The sequence below is a fragment of the Sus scrofa genome, chromosome 18, assembly GCF_054392235.1.
Source record: "Sus scrofa isolate SSC_HxYL_T2T_F1_AM1 chromosome 18, Sscrofa_HxYL_maternal_Yorkshire_Landrace_v2.0, whole genome shotgun sequence".
Classification (NCBI taxonomy): domain Eukaryota; kingdom Metazoa; phylum Chordata; class Mammalia; order Artiodactyla; family Suidae; genus Sus; species Sus scrofa.
In genome coordinates, this window is record NC_139400.1 from 33,986,812 (window position 1) to 34,000,742 (window position 13,931).

The 13,931-nt window shown below is 39.4% G+C and overlaps 1 protein-coding gene across 4 annotated transcripts in view; it reads right to left on the reverse strand.

Moving 5' to 3' along the window:
- PTPRZ1 (protein tyrosine phosphatase receptor type Z1) overlaps nt 1–13,931 on the reverse strand; it is a 182,236-nt gene that overhangs the window by 70,299 nt on the left and 98,006 nt on the right. For all 4 annotated transcript variants that reach the window (XM_013985677.3, XM_013985675.3, XM_013985674.3 and 1 more), the window contains exons 5-8: nt 10,666–10,761; nt 10,116–10,182; nt 5,189–5,346; nt 4,887–5,037 (exon numbers count right to left, since the gene is read on the reverse strand). In XM_013985677.3, the coding sequence (XP_013841131.2) occupies nt 4,887–5,037; nt 5,189–5,346; nt 10,116–10,182; nt 10,666–10,761 (472 nt within the window). The remainder of the gene's footprint in view (nt 1–4,886; nt 5,038–5,188; nt 5,347–10,115; nt 10,183–10,665; nt 10,762–13,931) is intronic.

The following is a 13,931-nucleotide window of genomic DNA, read 5'->3' on the forward strand; positions in this document are numbered from 1 at the left end:
GTCAGAAGTCAATCAATACTAAGGGTGTGATTTCCGCTCAGGGAGCAGCAGGTCTTAATAAAACTAATGTAAAGACTGCCAGAATGGTTAAAAATAATAACTAGAAAGGATCTGTCAGTGTCTTGTACTTCTCAATGATTATATGCCATTCCTTTTAGATAAACAGCCAAAAGAAATCTTTCCAATTCTACCTAATTCAGTCAATCTTCCCTCGGAACACCCAGTAACTTTGTCGACAGTTCAATTTATAACATATAAGAAGTAATCTCCATGTCACTATCTGCACATGGTTAAAGCCCAGTGTTAATATACATGTGACCTTAATGAATGCTATTTACAACGACTGACCTTCAAGAAGGTGATGCATAATTCATCACGACATTTTTCAGGAAATTACAGACAATTTCTCACAGCTCAGATCCAACATTAAGCTATAAAGACACTCTTAAAAAGTACATTATGGGTTTTTTTAAGTTTGCATTGATTATGTTACAATGCTAGTAAATGAGATTTAAAGCACATTTATAATTCTGTTCAACAAACACAGCGTTACAACATGGAAAACTTGAATAGCACCCCATACTTACGGTGATAGCTTGCCCCCTCTATATAAACATATTTATAGATGCACATACGCACATACACACACACACACACGAGTGTATACACACATGTATACAATGCACCCTGCAGTAACAGTAGCTACAAACATGCACCATATTAGGTTCAAGGGACTGGACTGCTGTGTAAATGTTAACTCATTTAAACCTCATGACAACCCTACCAAGTGGCCATTTTTAACTCTCGTTTAATAGGTGAAGAAACTGAGGCGTCGAGAAATTAAATAACTTGACAAATTTTATGTAACAAAGAAGTATTTGCACTGGGGTTTGAAACCACAAGTCACCTGGACTTGAAAGCCCAAGCTCTTTCCCACTGGGCTTTAGGAGGCCTCTGCTTCTAGGGGCACAAGAGGGCAGCGGGGACAGAGCTGGCCTTCACCTCCCCTACATGCTCGTACTGTTTGTGAGCTTATTCACACAGACTGCTCATTAACTAAGAAGTGGCTTCCACTAACTCCTTCAAGATCAGATGGTTCTAGTCAATTCTGTGATTCTTAGAGGAGTCAGTGTCTGCTCCACAATGCCCCAAATAAATGCCTTTTAATACATGGCACCATTACCTAAAAAGGCAAAAACAGAGGACTGAAGTTCTGCTAAAACATGCAGACTGAATTCTGCTCTAAATGCAAAGACGAATAAGGCTTGATCTCTGCCATCAAGAAGTTCACATGGATATGTATACCTCACATGGTTTTTGCCATTACTTGCAGCGGACTTGGCAAAACATATTTTTCTACAATGCATTTACTGAGAGCAGGATTCTGACAATTTTCATGCCACCTCTTTCTTCTTTCTTGGTCAAAATGAGGATGTTAGATATTTATAATAGCAAAATCTATAAATACAACCCGAATGTCCAAAATTGAGTAACTAATTTAATCAGTTACTATGACTATACAATGGCATAGTACATAAAATTAGGGATGGTCTATTAATGATATATTTAATCACTAAGTAAAGTAAAATCAATTAACAGATAAATGTAGTACAGCCTCATTTTTATTATATATATGTTTAATTTAAGAGAAAGGCCTAGAAGGCTATTCCTCAAAATCCTCATAGCAGTTATCACTGGGTGATGACATCATAGGGAATTTTTATTTCCTTTTGTGTGTGTACCTATATATTTTCTATTTTTTTTACAATGTTAATGCAATAAAAACTTATTTTCAGATTCAATTTAATAAAGATTAAATCCTGAACATAAATGCAATCCTCAAAAATTATTTTCAAAGTCAGCTCGAGAAAGTAGAAGGGATAAAATGTATCCACTAAGGGAAAAAAAATCACAGGAATATGCATACAGAAAATAAATGCTGGTTCAATGTAAATACTCATGATGGAAAGTGCAAAAATTCATATGGGTTTATACATTGAGCTGTGCAAGAGGCATCTGTTGAGCATAGCCTGCCATATTTTTATTATAGGGAAGTGGATTCTAACCGTCATTTGGTGAATATTTGATGAATAAGAGCTTTATTTTGGCCCAGCAATGAAGGTAAAGTGATAAAAGACTTAGCTCCTTCCTTCCTGGAGCTCAGAGTGTGGTGAGGGGACAGATAAGTAAAGAGACACTATTATATGGCGGCCACTGCTAGGAAGTTATGATGAGCTGAGTATAGGAGCTCCTGGGCACTTTGTACACATTCAGACAAGCATCATTCAATGGCACCCCCAGGGCATGGCCACTGCAGGAGTGCACAGTCCTATGCTCGGGCCAGAGCCAGGCTGGGTAGGGATGGAGGGAGAGTTAGAGATGCCTCCTGGAGTCTTGAAGAAGGAGAGGAGACAAGCAAGCAAAGCCAGCAGGGAAGAACATGCCCTGGATCGGAAACAGCATGTCTAAGTGCCACCTGCAAGAGTGTGGTATGCCCTCTTCAGGGGACCTCAGAGTTCAGGACATGGGAAGGGAGCTGGCTGCGCAGAAGTAAGTGCTTGAGCAAGTAAGTACTAAACAGAACCTACCATGGAATGACAAACAGTTTGGATTTTAGTCTAAAAACAATGGGACCTGTCTCCTGGGATAGACCATAATATAAGAAAGGGAGTGTGTGTGTGTGTGTGTGTGTGTGTGTGTGTGTGTGTGTATGTATGACTGGATCACTTTGCTATACAACAGAAATTGGCAAAACTTTGTAAATCAACTATTTTATTTATTAACTTATTAATTAATTAATTAATTAATTTTTTGTCTTTTGTCTTTTTTAGGGCCACACTGGTGGCATATGGAGGTTCCCAGGCTAGCGGTTGAATTGGAGCTGTAGCTGCTGGTCTATGCCACAGCCATGGCAATGCAGGATCCAAGCCGCCTCTGCACGACCTATACCACAGCTCACTGAGTCAGGCCAGGGATCGAACCTGTGTCCTCATGGATGCTAGTCAGATTCATTTCCGCTGCGCCACGACGGGAACTCCCCTTCAACTGTATTTTAATTTTAAAAAGTTTTAAAAAATAAATAAAAGTAATGGGATCCATTGAAGGGTTTTAATAAAATAAAATAAAACTGATAAAAGTACATGATCCCAGAATCTTATTGATTTATTTTGTTATTTGATCATCTGTATTTTAGAAAGGATGGTTAAATCTTTCTTTTTTTCTAATCAATTGTGTGTTAATTACCAGACAGGAAGTTCTAGTATTCAGTATTGCTGGTAGAAATATAATGGAATTTCCTTACTCTGGGGAAATTTAATTTGAAACAATATCACACTAAATGCAGCTATACATCACTGCTGTCTTGGGCTCTGTTTTTTGGGTTTTTTTTTTTAATCCTTTTTAGGGCCACACCCATGGCATATGGAAGTTCCTAGGCTAGGGGTTGAATCACAGCTGCAGCTGCTGGCCTACATCACAGCCACAGCAATGCAGGATCCAAGTTGCATCTGTGACCTACACTGCAGCTCACAGCAACGCCAGATCCTTTACCCACTGAATGAGGCCAGGGACTGAACCTGTGTCCTTCTGGGTACTAGTTGGGTTTGTTTACCACTGAGCCAAGACAGGAACACCGGCGCTCTGTTTTTTTGTTGTTGTTAAAGGATGAGTGATTGTCACAAAAATTACATTGAAATGGTAAAAACATGCTATTTCAATGCCTGTCAAACTCAGACGACTACTGAATTAATCTTATCCACGGCCAAAAATTTACTGCAGGGCTGGGATCAAAGAAGACCATGTACTTGGAAAGGTTTTTGGTCCCCAAAGCAAAGGCCACTTCAACCCTTTCTCTCATGAACTGGTACACCCTCAGTGTAGACTGAAAGGAACAAGTCCGGAGATGCAACTGACTGTGTCCTCTGGACACTTTCAAAGGCTTCTGATGGCCGTGCCAGCTTCAAAAGACACAGCAGGCACTCCAGCAGCCTTCCTTCTGCCTCCTCTCCATCGCCTGCGCCTGACAAGGACAAACTTCTTTTCTTTCAAAGAAGGAAACTGGGGAAAAGACTCACTTTTTATTCAGTAAAAATTCAGTGCCTTTGGTTTCAATCCTTACTGGGCTCTAGGCTTCTCTGGGAGCTACCCACACAAAGATGGGCATTTATTTAAAACCCAAATCACGCGTCCAGACTCAGGTCAAATGTGGTTCTCCCACGGAGATTCCCTGGTCATCCCAACCAGCAGTGACCTCCCCAGCTCTGAACACCTCACCCCTCTTTCATTCCTCTCTTGCAGCTGTTAGCACAGGCATCTGCCCTAAAGGGCACGTGGGGGTGGGGGTGTGGCTTGGCCACCTATTATTGTGCGTTTTAGAAAAATTACTTCCCTTGCTTAAGCTCACTGCTTCTTATCTGCAAAATGGGGTTATTCACATGGGAAGTATATATTTATATATATACTCCCCCCTTTTTAAGGCTGGTGAAAGGCCTGGGAGTTGAATTGGAGTTGCAGCTACAGCTGGCCTACACCACAGCCACAGCCACACTGGCTCCGAGCCACATCTACAGGCTATGCCACAGCTCACGGCAATGCCAGATCCTTAACCCACCAAGAGAGGCCAGGGACTGAATCCGGACCTTCTTAGAAACTATGGTGGGTTCTTAACCCACTGAGCCACAACAGGAACACCTGAAGAGGTATTTTTAATTACCATTTTATAAATATGGCAAGCAAGATTCAGAGACGTTAAGTAGCTCACCTAAAGCTACAAAGCTATAATCAAAATATTTCCAAAAAGCTAAGTCTTGTGTGTTTTCCATTACACCACAGTTACCTCCCAAAAAACTGAATCTACAGGAGTGGTAGAAAAGTTATCCAATACCTACCTGCTTCATGAATCTCTTCCTTTCCGGTATATGAGGAAAACACCTGCCTGGAGAACTTGTATTGCTGTTCTCGAAAATTATTTTGCAAGTAGTCCATCAGCATGACATAACCAGATTGTTGCATTGTAAGAACTTCACAGAAAACAGCCAACTGGAAAGAAGATATTTAACACATAATTCAACACATCAGCTTCGAAAGAATCAGAGAATGCTTTATAACAGATTTTCTACAGCAAAGTTTAGAGAATAATTCTTTTTGAGTTGCTTCAAATTACTTCATCTGTCTGAATTTCCAAGATTACCTGGCTTTCAGAGATGCTAACTGTATCCTTAAAAACAATCCAGTCCACGGTGTCTGTGCAGGGAGGGGAAGTCAGCGAGCCATTGTACGTGTAATACTTGTCAGTTGAGTTTGGCAGAAGGTTCAGCAATGTGAACGGATCCAATGCAGCCTGTTTCCCTACAAAGGAAGAACATACATCTCAGCTGAAATTCCACCACTGGAGCTTAGCTGTTCAAAGGTCCTGTGATACAGAGACATATGCTTTGATATATATTATTTAAGCAGAAAAATTTTAAGAACATTTCAGATATGTCGCAAAATGATAAAACTGGCGTACTCCAAATTTTCTTGCATATATCACCACATAGTGTTAGATGTTTTATCTTTACACGGGCAAGATGCTGGAGAGATTATTTCTACATAGGAAAGATATTCAGATATTGTATGGCCATCTCAATGGATACTATAAAGGCATTTGCTAAGATGTAATACCAGCTTGTGGAAAACAAAAGCAAGACCTTATTCTGATGAGGATTATCTACAAAAGTCTATGATAAAGATCACATTTAAGGATGACTTACTGAAAGGTTTTCCCTTAGTGATAAAGACAAGGACATCCTACTACCTCCATTTCCATCGAACACTGAATTTAAGGACTGGAATTGTTTATTTATTTTACTTATAATAAAGTAAGAAGAAGAAAAAAAAGTCATGAATATTGGGCAGGAAAAATGATATAATCATAATCTGCAAATAACACAACTGAGTATGTGGAATACTGAAAATAATTTACCAACTACTGGAATAATAAGAGCATTTAGCAAACTCATTGCATATAAAACCAAATATACAAAACTTGATTTTATTTATTTTTCTTTCTAGCTTTTTATTTTAATTTTATTTTTTATATATAATGATTTTTATTTTTTTCCATTATAGCTGGTTTACAGTGTTCCGTCAATTTGCTACTGTACAGCCTGGGGACCCAGTTACATATATATGTATACATTCTTTTTTCTCACATTTTCAGGCTCCATCATAAGTGACTAGATGATTTTATTTCTACGTACTGGTAACAAACAATAGAAAATGAAGTTTCAAACAATATAACATGATAGCAACAAATATCAATACAAGTTAAGTCTAACAAGTGATACGTAAAACATCTATTTCGAAAATTTAAAAAACTTCCTTGAGAGAATTAGATAAAACCTTAAAAGGGTGGGAATATGTTAATGGAAAGACTGAGTGTTGTAAAGATGTTGAATTTTGGGAGTTCCTGTTGTGGCACAGTGGAAACGAATTTGACTAGTATCCGTGAGGATGCGGGTTTGATCCCTGGATTTGCTCAGTAGGTTAAGGATCCGGCGTTGCCATGAATTGTGGTGTAGGTGGCAGACGCGGCTCGGATCCCACATTACTGTGGCTGTGGTGTAGGCCAGCAGCTGTAGCTCTGATTCGACCACTAGCCCGGGAACTTCCATAAGCCACAGGTGTGGCCCTAATAAAAAAAGGATGTTGATTTCCCCCAAGTTGTTTCATGAGGTCAACAACGTTTTTTGGTTGTTGTTATGACCTCACCCACGGCATATGGATATTCCCAGGTCAGGGACTGGATGAACCCAAGATGCAGCTTCAGCAATACCAGATCCTTTAATCCACTGCACCAGGCTGGGATCGAACCTGCACCTCCACAGTGACCTACACCACTGCAGTCAGAGTCTCAACCCACTGTGCCACAGAGGGAATTCCAATGACTTCTTAATCAAAATCTCAGATGGGTTGGTGTGTGTGTATTAACTGACATTCTGATTTTTAAATTTAAATGGAAATGCAAAGAAAAGTTAAGACAATCTTCAACCAAAACAAAGTGGGCGATCTCTAGTGAGAAGACCTACTATATTCGGCTATAGAAATCATGATAGTGAGATTTTATGCAAAGATAGACACAGAGAACAATGAAAGAAAAGTAAGAGGCCAGACCCACACATATATGGTTACTTGGTTTATGACAGAAAATAATTACTATGTAATGAATGAATGGCCTTTTCAACAAACAGTGCTATATCAACTGGATATCCTTAAGGAAAAATATAAATCTTTATTCCCTACTTCACACCATAAGCATAAATCAGTTCTAAGTAGAGTGTGGATCTAAATGTGAACAGAATAATAAGGCTTTAGAGGAAAACACTGAGAATTATCTTCATAACTTTAGCATAGGTTGAGATTTCTGAAGTAGCATGAAAAAAGAGTTCATAACGGGGGTTTTCGTGGCTTGCAAAAACACACACTTCATCTGAATAACCTCACTACCACTAACACAAGAGAGTGTCACACCTGAGCCAACGCTGCTCTATGTGTGATCAGTCACTCACTCAACCAATCCTTTTCTTTTGAACATAAATTAGTGATTAACCAACCAATCAGATCCTCCTTCCGCGGGAGGTTGACAGAAGGAAGGGGAAAGATGAGGAAGGTAAAAGAGACAGGGCATTAAGACAAAGACCAAGTCGGGCCTGGTGCAAAGGGAGAGCCACTAAACACTTAGAAAGAATTCTTACTGCTTAGGACAGTGAGACTTACTATGGGGCCACATCAACACTGCCTGTGAGGATTTTTCACTATACAAATTCCTGGGCTGCGTTTGTGATTAAGAAAGCACTGCAAATGATTCTAATGAGAATCCCATTTCAGGACCACTGATAATGTTACCTGGGGTGTGTGCGTCTCTTCCTTGCAACTTGAAAGATTTCAACTAACAGTTTTCCCTTTTGTAGGCCCTGCTTGGGGAATATTAATACATCATCTTTGTGTTGTTGCAACATCATCCTCTTTCTCACCACCCCATGTTAGAGCGATGCCTACCATAGAATAGGTATGATGGAAGGAACAGAAAGAAACAAAGGTGTCAAGAGGGAAGGAAAGAGAAATGGGTTTATCTCTTAGTGAGAAATACAGAACACGAACAACCAGCCCACCTTATAATATTGTATAACCTGAATGATGGTTGAAAAGTGTTGTTTGTTAAAATAATTCACATCATATGGAGAATACGCAGCAGGACTAGGGAGTTTAGCTGCAGTTCCTGAGTCACTCTCTAAAAAGACAAGCACTGCTTTTAAGTCCCCAGCAACAGTGGCTGGCAGCCAGTACTGGGATGTCTTCTGTTTATTGGGCGCTGGGGGATTTTCTAGACTCTGAAACAGGACTAAATTTAATCCAAGAACTCTCAAAATGGAAACATTTAACTGTGGGAAGATTTAACGGGTTTAGTTTGGACAGATCATATCTCACAACCATTCAAATCAAATTGGCACGTGTTTCCTAAGTGTTCTGAAACCTGTAACTAATATCAATCTCTACTCTATATTGGAACAAATGTTAAGACAGTCAGGATCTAAATCCTGGCTCTATCACTTATGAACCGCATGGGCTTAGGTATCTTTGCTTAGTACATGGAAATATTAAGTATCTGGCGAATGAGTTGAAAGGCATAGGATACTTTATTTTTTGGTAAAAGAGGAGGGAAGAAGTTGACTTGGTAACAGAAAGCAGACGAGCATGTGTTCCCAGCCAGCCCAAGAGACCACTTGCGCTGCTTCCGAATTACGAGCCAGGACACAGGCAGAATGCTGTTAGGGAACCCAAATTCCCAGGGGGGTTGTGGTGGTATTTGACAGCAGGCTCTGACGAAGCATCACCCCCCACAAGGGGTAACAGACAGTAGATATTGGAAAGGAAACTTTAGTCAAAGAACATGAGTAAAGTGGTTCTTAAGCTCATACGACAGCCTCCTAGAGACCCCCCAAGAAACAACTGAAGAAGCTTCGAGAATGTGGCCAACGTGCCACGATTGTCCAAGTCTGTACAAACCACCAGTAAGAGCATCACTTTTGTGGTCTTTACAGGCTGGTGAAAGGCCTGGGAAAATTCAGATTCGTAGTTAACGTAATTTTCAGTGTGGGAATTCAAACTAGCTGCCTTCCTGCAGTCTGCATAGATCTCACTTGCTGACTAAATGAGGGAAAAATTAAGTGTAGCTTATGTTGAATTTTGCAATCCAGGTGGATAACAGCTCTATCCCGTGTTTGACTGCATCTTTCAAAAGTAAACAAAGCTGCATTGCTAGAGCTCACAAATTCTGAGCTGTGTGGTCAGTTCAGGTTCTCACGTGTAATTGACAAAGATGAATCAATCCCAGGCCAGACTTCTGCTTTCAAGGAAAGGATCTATGTGAGTTTTGTTTCTGATTTCAAATCCTGCAGGTTCTCTGAGAGGAATAATCCTTGCTTTACTGATAACTCAGGACATTAATACGCTGTTTGTGGGTTTTTAATAAAAGTAAAATAACAATAACAACAGGTGTGCTGTCTCTTGCCAGCGTTGCCAAAGGCATATTCTGTGGCAAATTACAAGATCCACGAAATAGCAAGCAGAACCTAAAAGCATAGTGCATCTTGCTCTATGTAAGCATTCACCTTCCAAAAATCTCATCTCATCATATTGATAAAGCAAAGGACTTACCAAGGAAACCACCAGTGAATACATTCAAACTTGAGGGACAATTCCCTCTTCATTTTAAGTATATTTTTTATAAAATTTACTGGTTCCAGTTTACAAATTAGAGTTTTTAAACAGATGTACATGGAGAGACTGAATAAAAATTCATTTAATGAATGATGTGATCAGCTTGTTTTCAATAATAAAATTAGAAAACCTCAACTTCTTATTCATATTAACATCTGATGATTTCTATGTGACAAAAATTTCTGATAAATTGTTTTTTAGTGAGAAATGCATAAACCATCCACTGTGAGACGTGAAAGATTACTCCTCTTTACAACTGCCTTCCCCTCTTCCTTGGGACAAGTGATTTTTATAATATTGTAAAAATTCATATCCATCCAAAGTGGAATCTGGAGAGATTTCTCCAAATAGCTTACCAAAACGACTAACACTCTCAACTCCATCAATAATTGCTTTGTAATCCAAATTTTCTTCCATTCCAACCTGTTAAAGAAGAATGATATTCTAAAAATGGGATAAAACGTTTGACTGATTGTTCAATAAAAATGTCAAGATTAGTGATAACGTTTTAAGTATTCAAAAGCAATGTTCTCAAAAGGCACATTCTTTTCTTCACAGCAAGGTGAGCACAAATAAAGAAAAATCAGGTAACTTTTAAATTTTCCACTGAGAAAAAGACATCTTAAAATGTTATAATTCCCACTTCTGCTGTATCACAATGACGCTTTGAGTGTACAAATAAGCAAAAAGCAAATCTTACAGTGTGTCAGTGCACAGATTCGCTCCAGCTGGAAGTGATGCGCCAATGAATACAAGAGTCCCCTTTGAAAGATTCCAGCCAAGGAGTTGCTCTCTTTGAAAACAACCACCACTTATCATTCTACTTGTGAGCCCTCCTATTTGTTAAACAGCGGTTTTTCGCATTTCCCATGATTAAAAAGTTAGTGCTACATCTCTAATGATTACCTCGAATAAAATGGATAAAGCTCTTAACTTCCCTTTTCCTTTAACCGCTTCTTCAAAACTTGGAAATCGGTCGGCATCAAAGCAGTAGATCTGCATCTATAAATGTAACAATGATGGCTTTATTACACACAAAGACTTCGCGAATGTTAGCCAAAAAGACAGTAAAATAATTGACCTGTTGAATACATATTTGAAAAATTCTATACACTATTCTACAATTTGCAACATTTCAAAACATTTGATCAATTACGTGTGTATACAACCACAGTTAGGATCACTTACCATCCTTCAGTGAAGAAGGAAATTCAAAGTTAGATCCCGAACTGAAATGACCACTTTGAGATTACCAGGGGATGCTGAATCATAAACACACTAGAGCAATCATCAAATGCAGGAAATCATCAAACATTATTTTAACTATATTGATGGAATTCTTTCAAGGATGGTTCCATTCTTTCTTGAATGGACATGCTGCCCTTGATGATCTGAGTTACCAGTTTCGGACATTACTGTCCTGTGCTCGACGAACAGTGGAACTTTCAAGGACTCCCTGCTTCTACCTAGAAGATGCCAAAGGAGCTTTCGAGTTCTTTGTGTAAGTCTCTTCCTGCTGCACGGCTATCCCTTGTTCCTCTCTACTTCCGTTCACAACAGCCTCTACTCTCACTGACAAGTTGGTGCTCCTCGCCTTGTGGGCTTGGAAATTAGATAACTTGGGTTTAGAGGTAGAATGAAGGGAAGAGCAGAAAGCCTCTGAGAAGATTAATGTGCGGTTAGGGCTACGATCAGAAAAATAATGAGTGTGAAGCAGAAGACATTTGCTCCCGCCTTGGGTAGTCACCAAAACCTTTCCAGAGAAAAGATTTCTAAGCTGACCCCTGAAGCACGAGTGGCTTTAAAGCAGAGAGATGAAAAGGCGAAAGAGGTGAATGTGGGTTCAAGTCAGAGGGACTGGCTAGGAAATAACCTACAGGCAAGCAAGTATGAGAAGTATAGGAAACAAGGTAGTTTGTTAGGATTTCAGCTGAGCACGTGTGATAGGAGGAGAGAGGGGGCTGCAGGGGTAGGCAGCAGGCAGGGGCGGCAAGGGGACTGGCTGTGAGGCCAGGGCAATGCCAAGTCCTTGATGGGAAGGGGGCAGGGCTAGAGGAAAAGGGTACAGCAAAGGGATGGAGACGGGAGAGAAACTAGCTGCAGGGACTTGCAAATCCAAGTCAGAAGCTGAGATGGTCTGAAGCCTTTTCTGGCCTCCCACATGCTTTAGAGGCAGAACTAAGGGGACTTGATTAGAGGATGTGGGAGGCCCCAAAGAACGAGCAAATCAAGGATGCCCCCCAATTTCCCTGCTTGCAAAATTATGTGGAGAGTGTTTTAAAAACCAAACAACAAAGACATTTCTGCAAGACGACTTAAGAGGTTTTTAAATAAGAAAAATATATGAGGTTAAGTACATGGATTTGGTAATATTTATTTCACTGAATCATGGCTTTTGTTATTGTTAGGGTTTTTCTTGATATTTTACCTTTGTTCTAAGTAGTCTTGAGAGAAAGTGAAACGCTCCAAAATAAGACTCTTGTGTGTTTTATGAGTTAACTTTTGTATTTTTGCAAACCAAATTTGACAAATACACTTTTCTTTAAGGATACTTAATATATTAAAAAAATTATACCCATAAATTTGAATGTGCTTATCCACATTAACATTGTTAAATCTGTCATGAAATAACTAACTCACCTTTATTATAAGTATTGTGGATTATAAAACAGCTTTATTGTAGGTAATATAAAAAATATAGGAATTTTAAAGGAGAACAGAAAAGGCACCTATAATGCCATCACCCAGGGAAAATCACTGTTAATGTTTTCTTGGTTTCCTTCAATTATTTTTATTTTATTTTATTTATTTATTTATTTATTTATTTATTTTTGTCTTTTTGCCATTTCTTGGGCCGCTCCCGCGGCATATGGAGTTTCCCAGGCTAGGGGTCGAATCGGAGCTGTAGCTGCCAGCCTATGCCAAAGCCACAGCAACTCGGGATCTGAGCCGTGTCTGCAACCTACACCACAGCTCACGGCAACATCGGATCGTTAACCCACTGAGCAAGGGCAGGGATCAAACCCGCAACCTCATGGTTCCTAGTCGGATTAGTTAACCACTGCGCCACGACGGGAACTCCCAATTATTTTTACAATGGTAACAATTCAATCTCTCATTTAATCCTCATAATAGCTTTATAGACAAGTGCTACTACTATTATGTCAATTTATCAGAAGAGAAACAGAAGCTTAGGGAAATCAAGTCGCACAATGCCATATAACCACTATTTAAATGATGAAGCCAGTATTCAAGTTTCGTTCATTTGACCCAGACTCTGTACTCTCAGCCACTAATTAGTTTCACATTTTACAAAATTTGGAATGCTACTATTATGTATCCTATTTTACATTCCACTTGTTTTTTTTTTTTGGCCACCCCATGGCATGTGGAAGTTCCCAGACCAGTGATCAAACCCTCACCAAAGCAGCAACCCAAGCTGCTGCAGTGACAAAGATGGATCCTTAGCCCACTGTGCCACAAGGGAACTCCCACATTCTGCTTTTTAAAAGCATTAGTATCCTATTTTGAACCGTTTTTTGTGTGTAAATAAATCATTCAAAAACACGATTTTACAAGATCTATACTAATCCATCATAATGTATTTAATCATTTCCTTTTGTTTCAATTCTTATTAGTAAAAATAAATCTTTGCACAAATTTTTGAGCTGTCTTTAACTACTCTTTAGACTAAATGGTTACAAATTGAAATGTCGGTATTGAGAATAAAACATTTAAAGTTTTTGATAAAAACAAGCAAGCTGCTTCCCTGAAAGTCTACCAATTTATACTTTCTTCAGGCTTGTTTACACATTTCACTGTGCACTTTCTATTTATTACAAATATATTTATTTTGCTGATTTTATTTTATTTTTATTTTTGCCTTTTCTAGGGCCGCACCCGTGGCATACGGAAGGGGTCTAATCAGAGCTGTAGCCACCGGCCTACACCAGAGCCACAGAAACGAGGGATCCGAGCCTCGTCTGAGACCTACACCACAGCTCACAGCAACGCCAGATCCTAACCCACTGAGCGAGGCCAGGGATTGAACCAGCAACCTCATGGTTCCTAGTCGGATTCATTAACCACTGAGCCACAATGGGAACTCCTATTTTGCTGATTTTAAATTTGAAAATTTTTCTCATTTTAACTTAAGGTTTTTTGATTCTCCA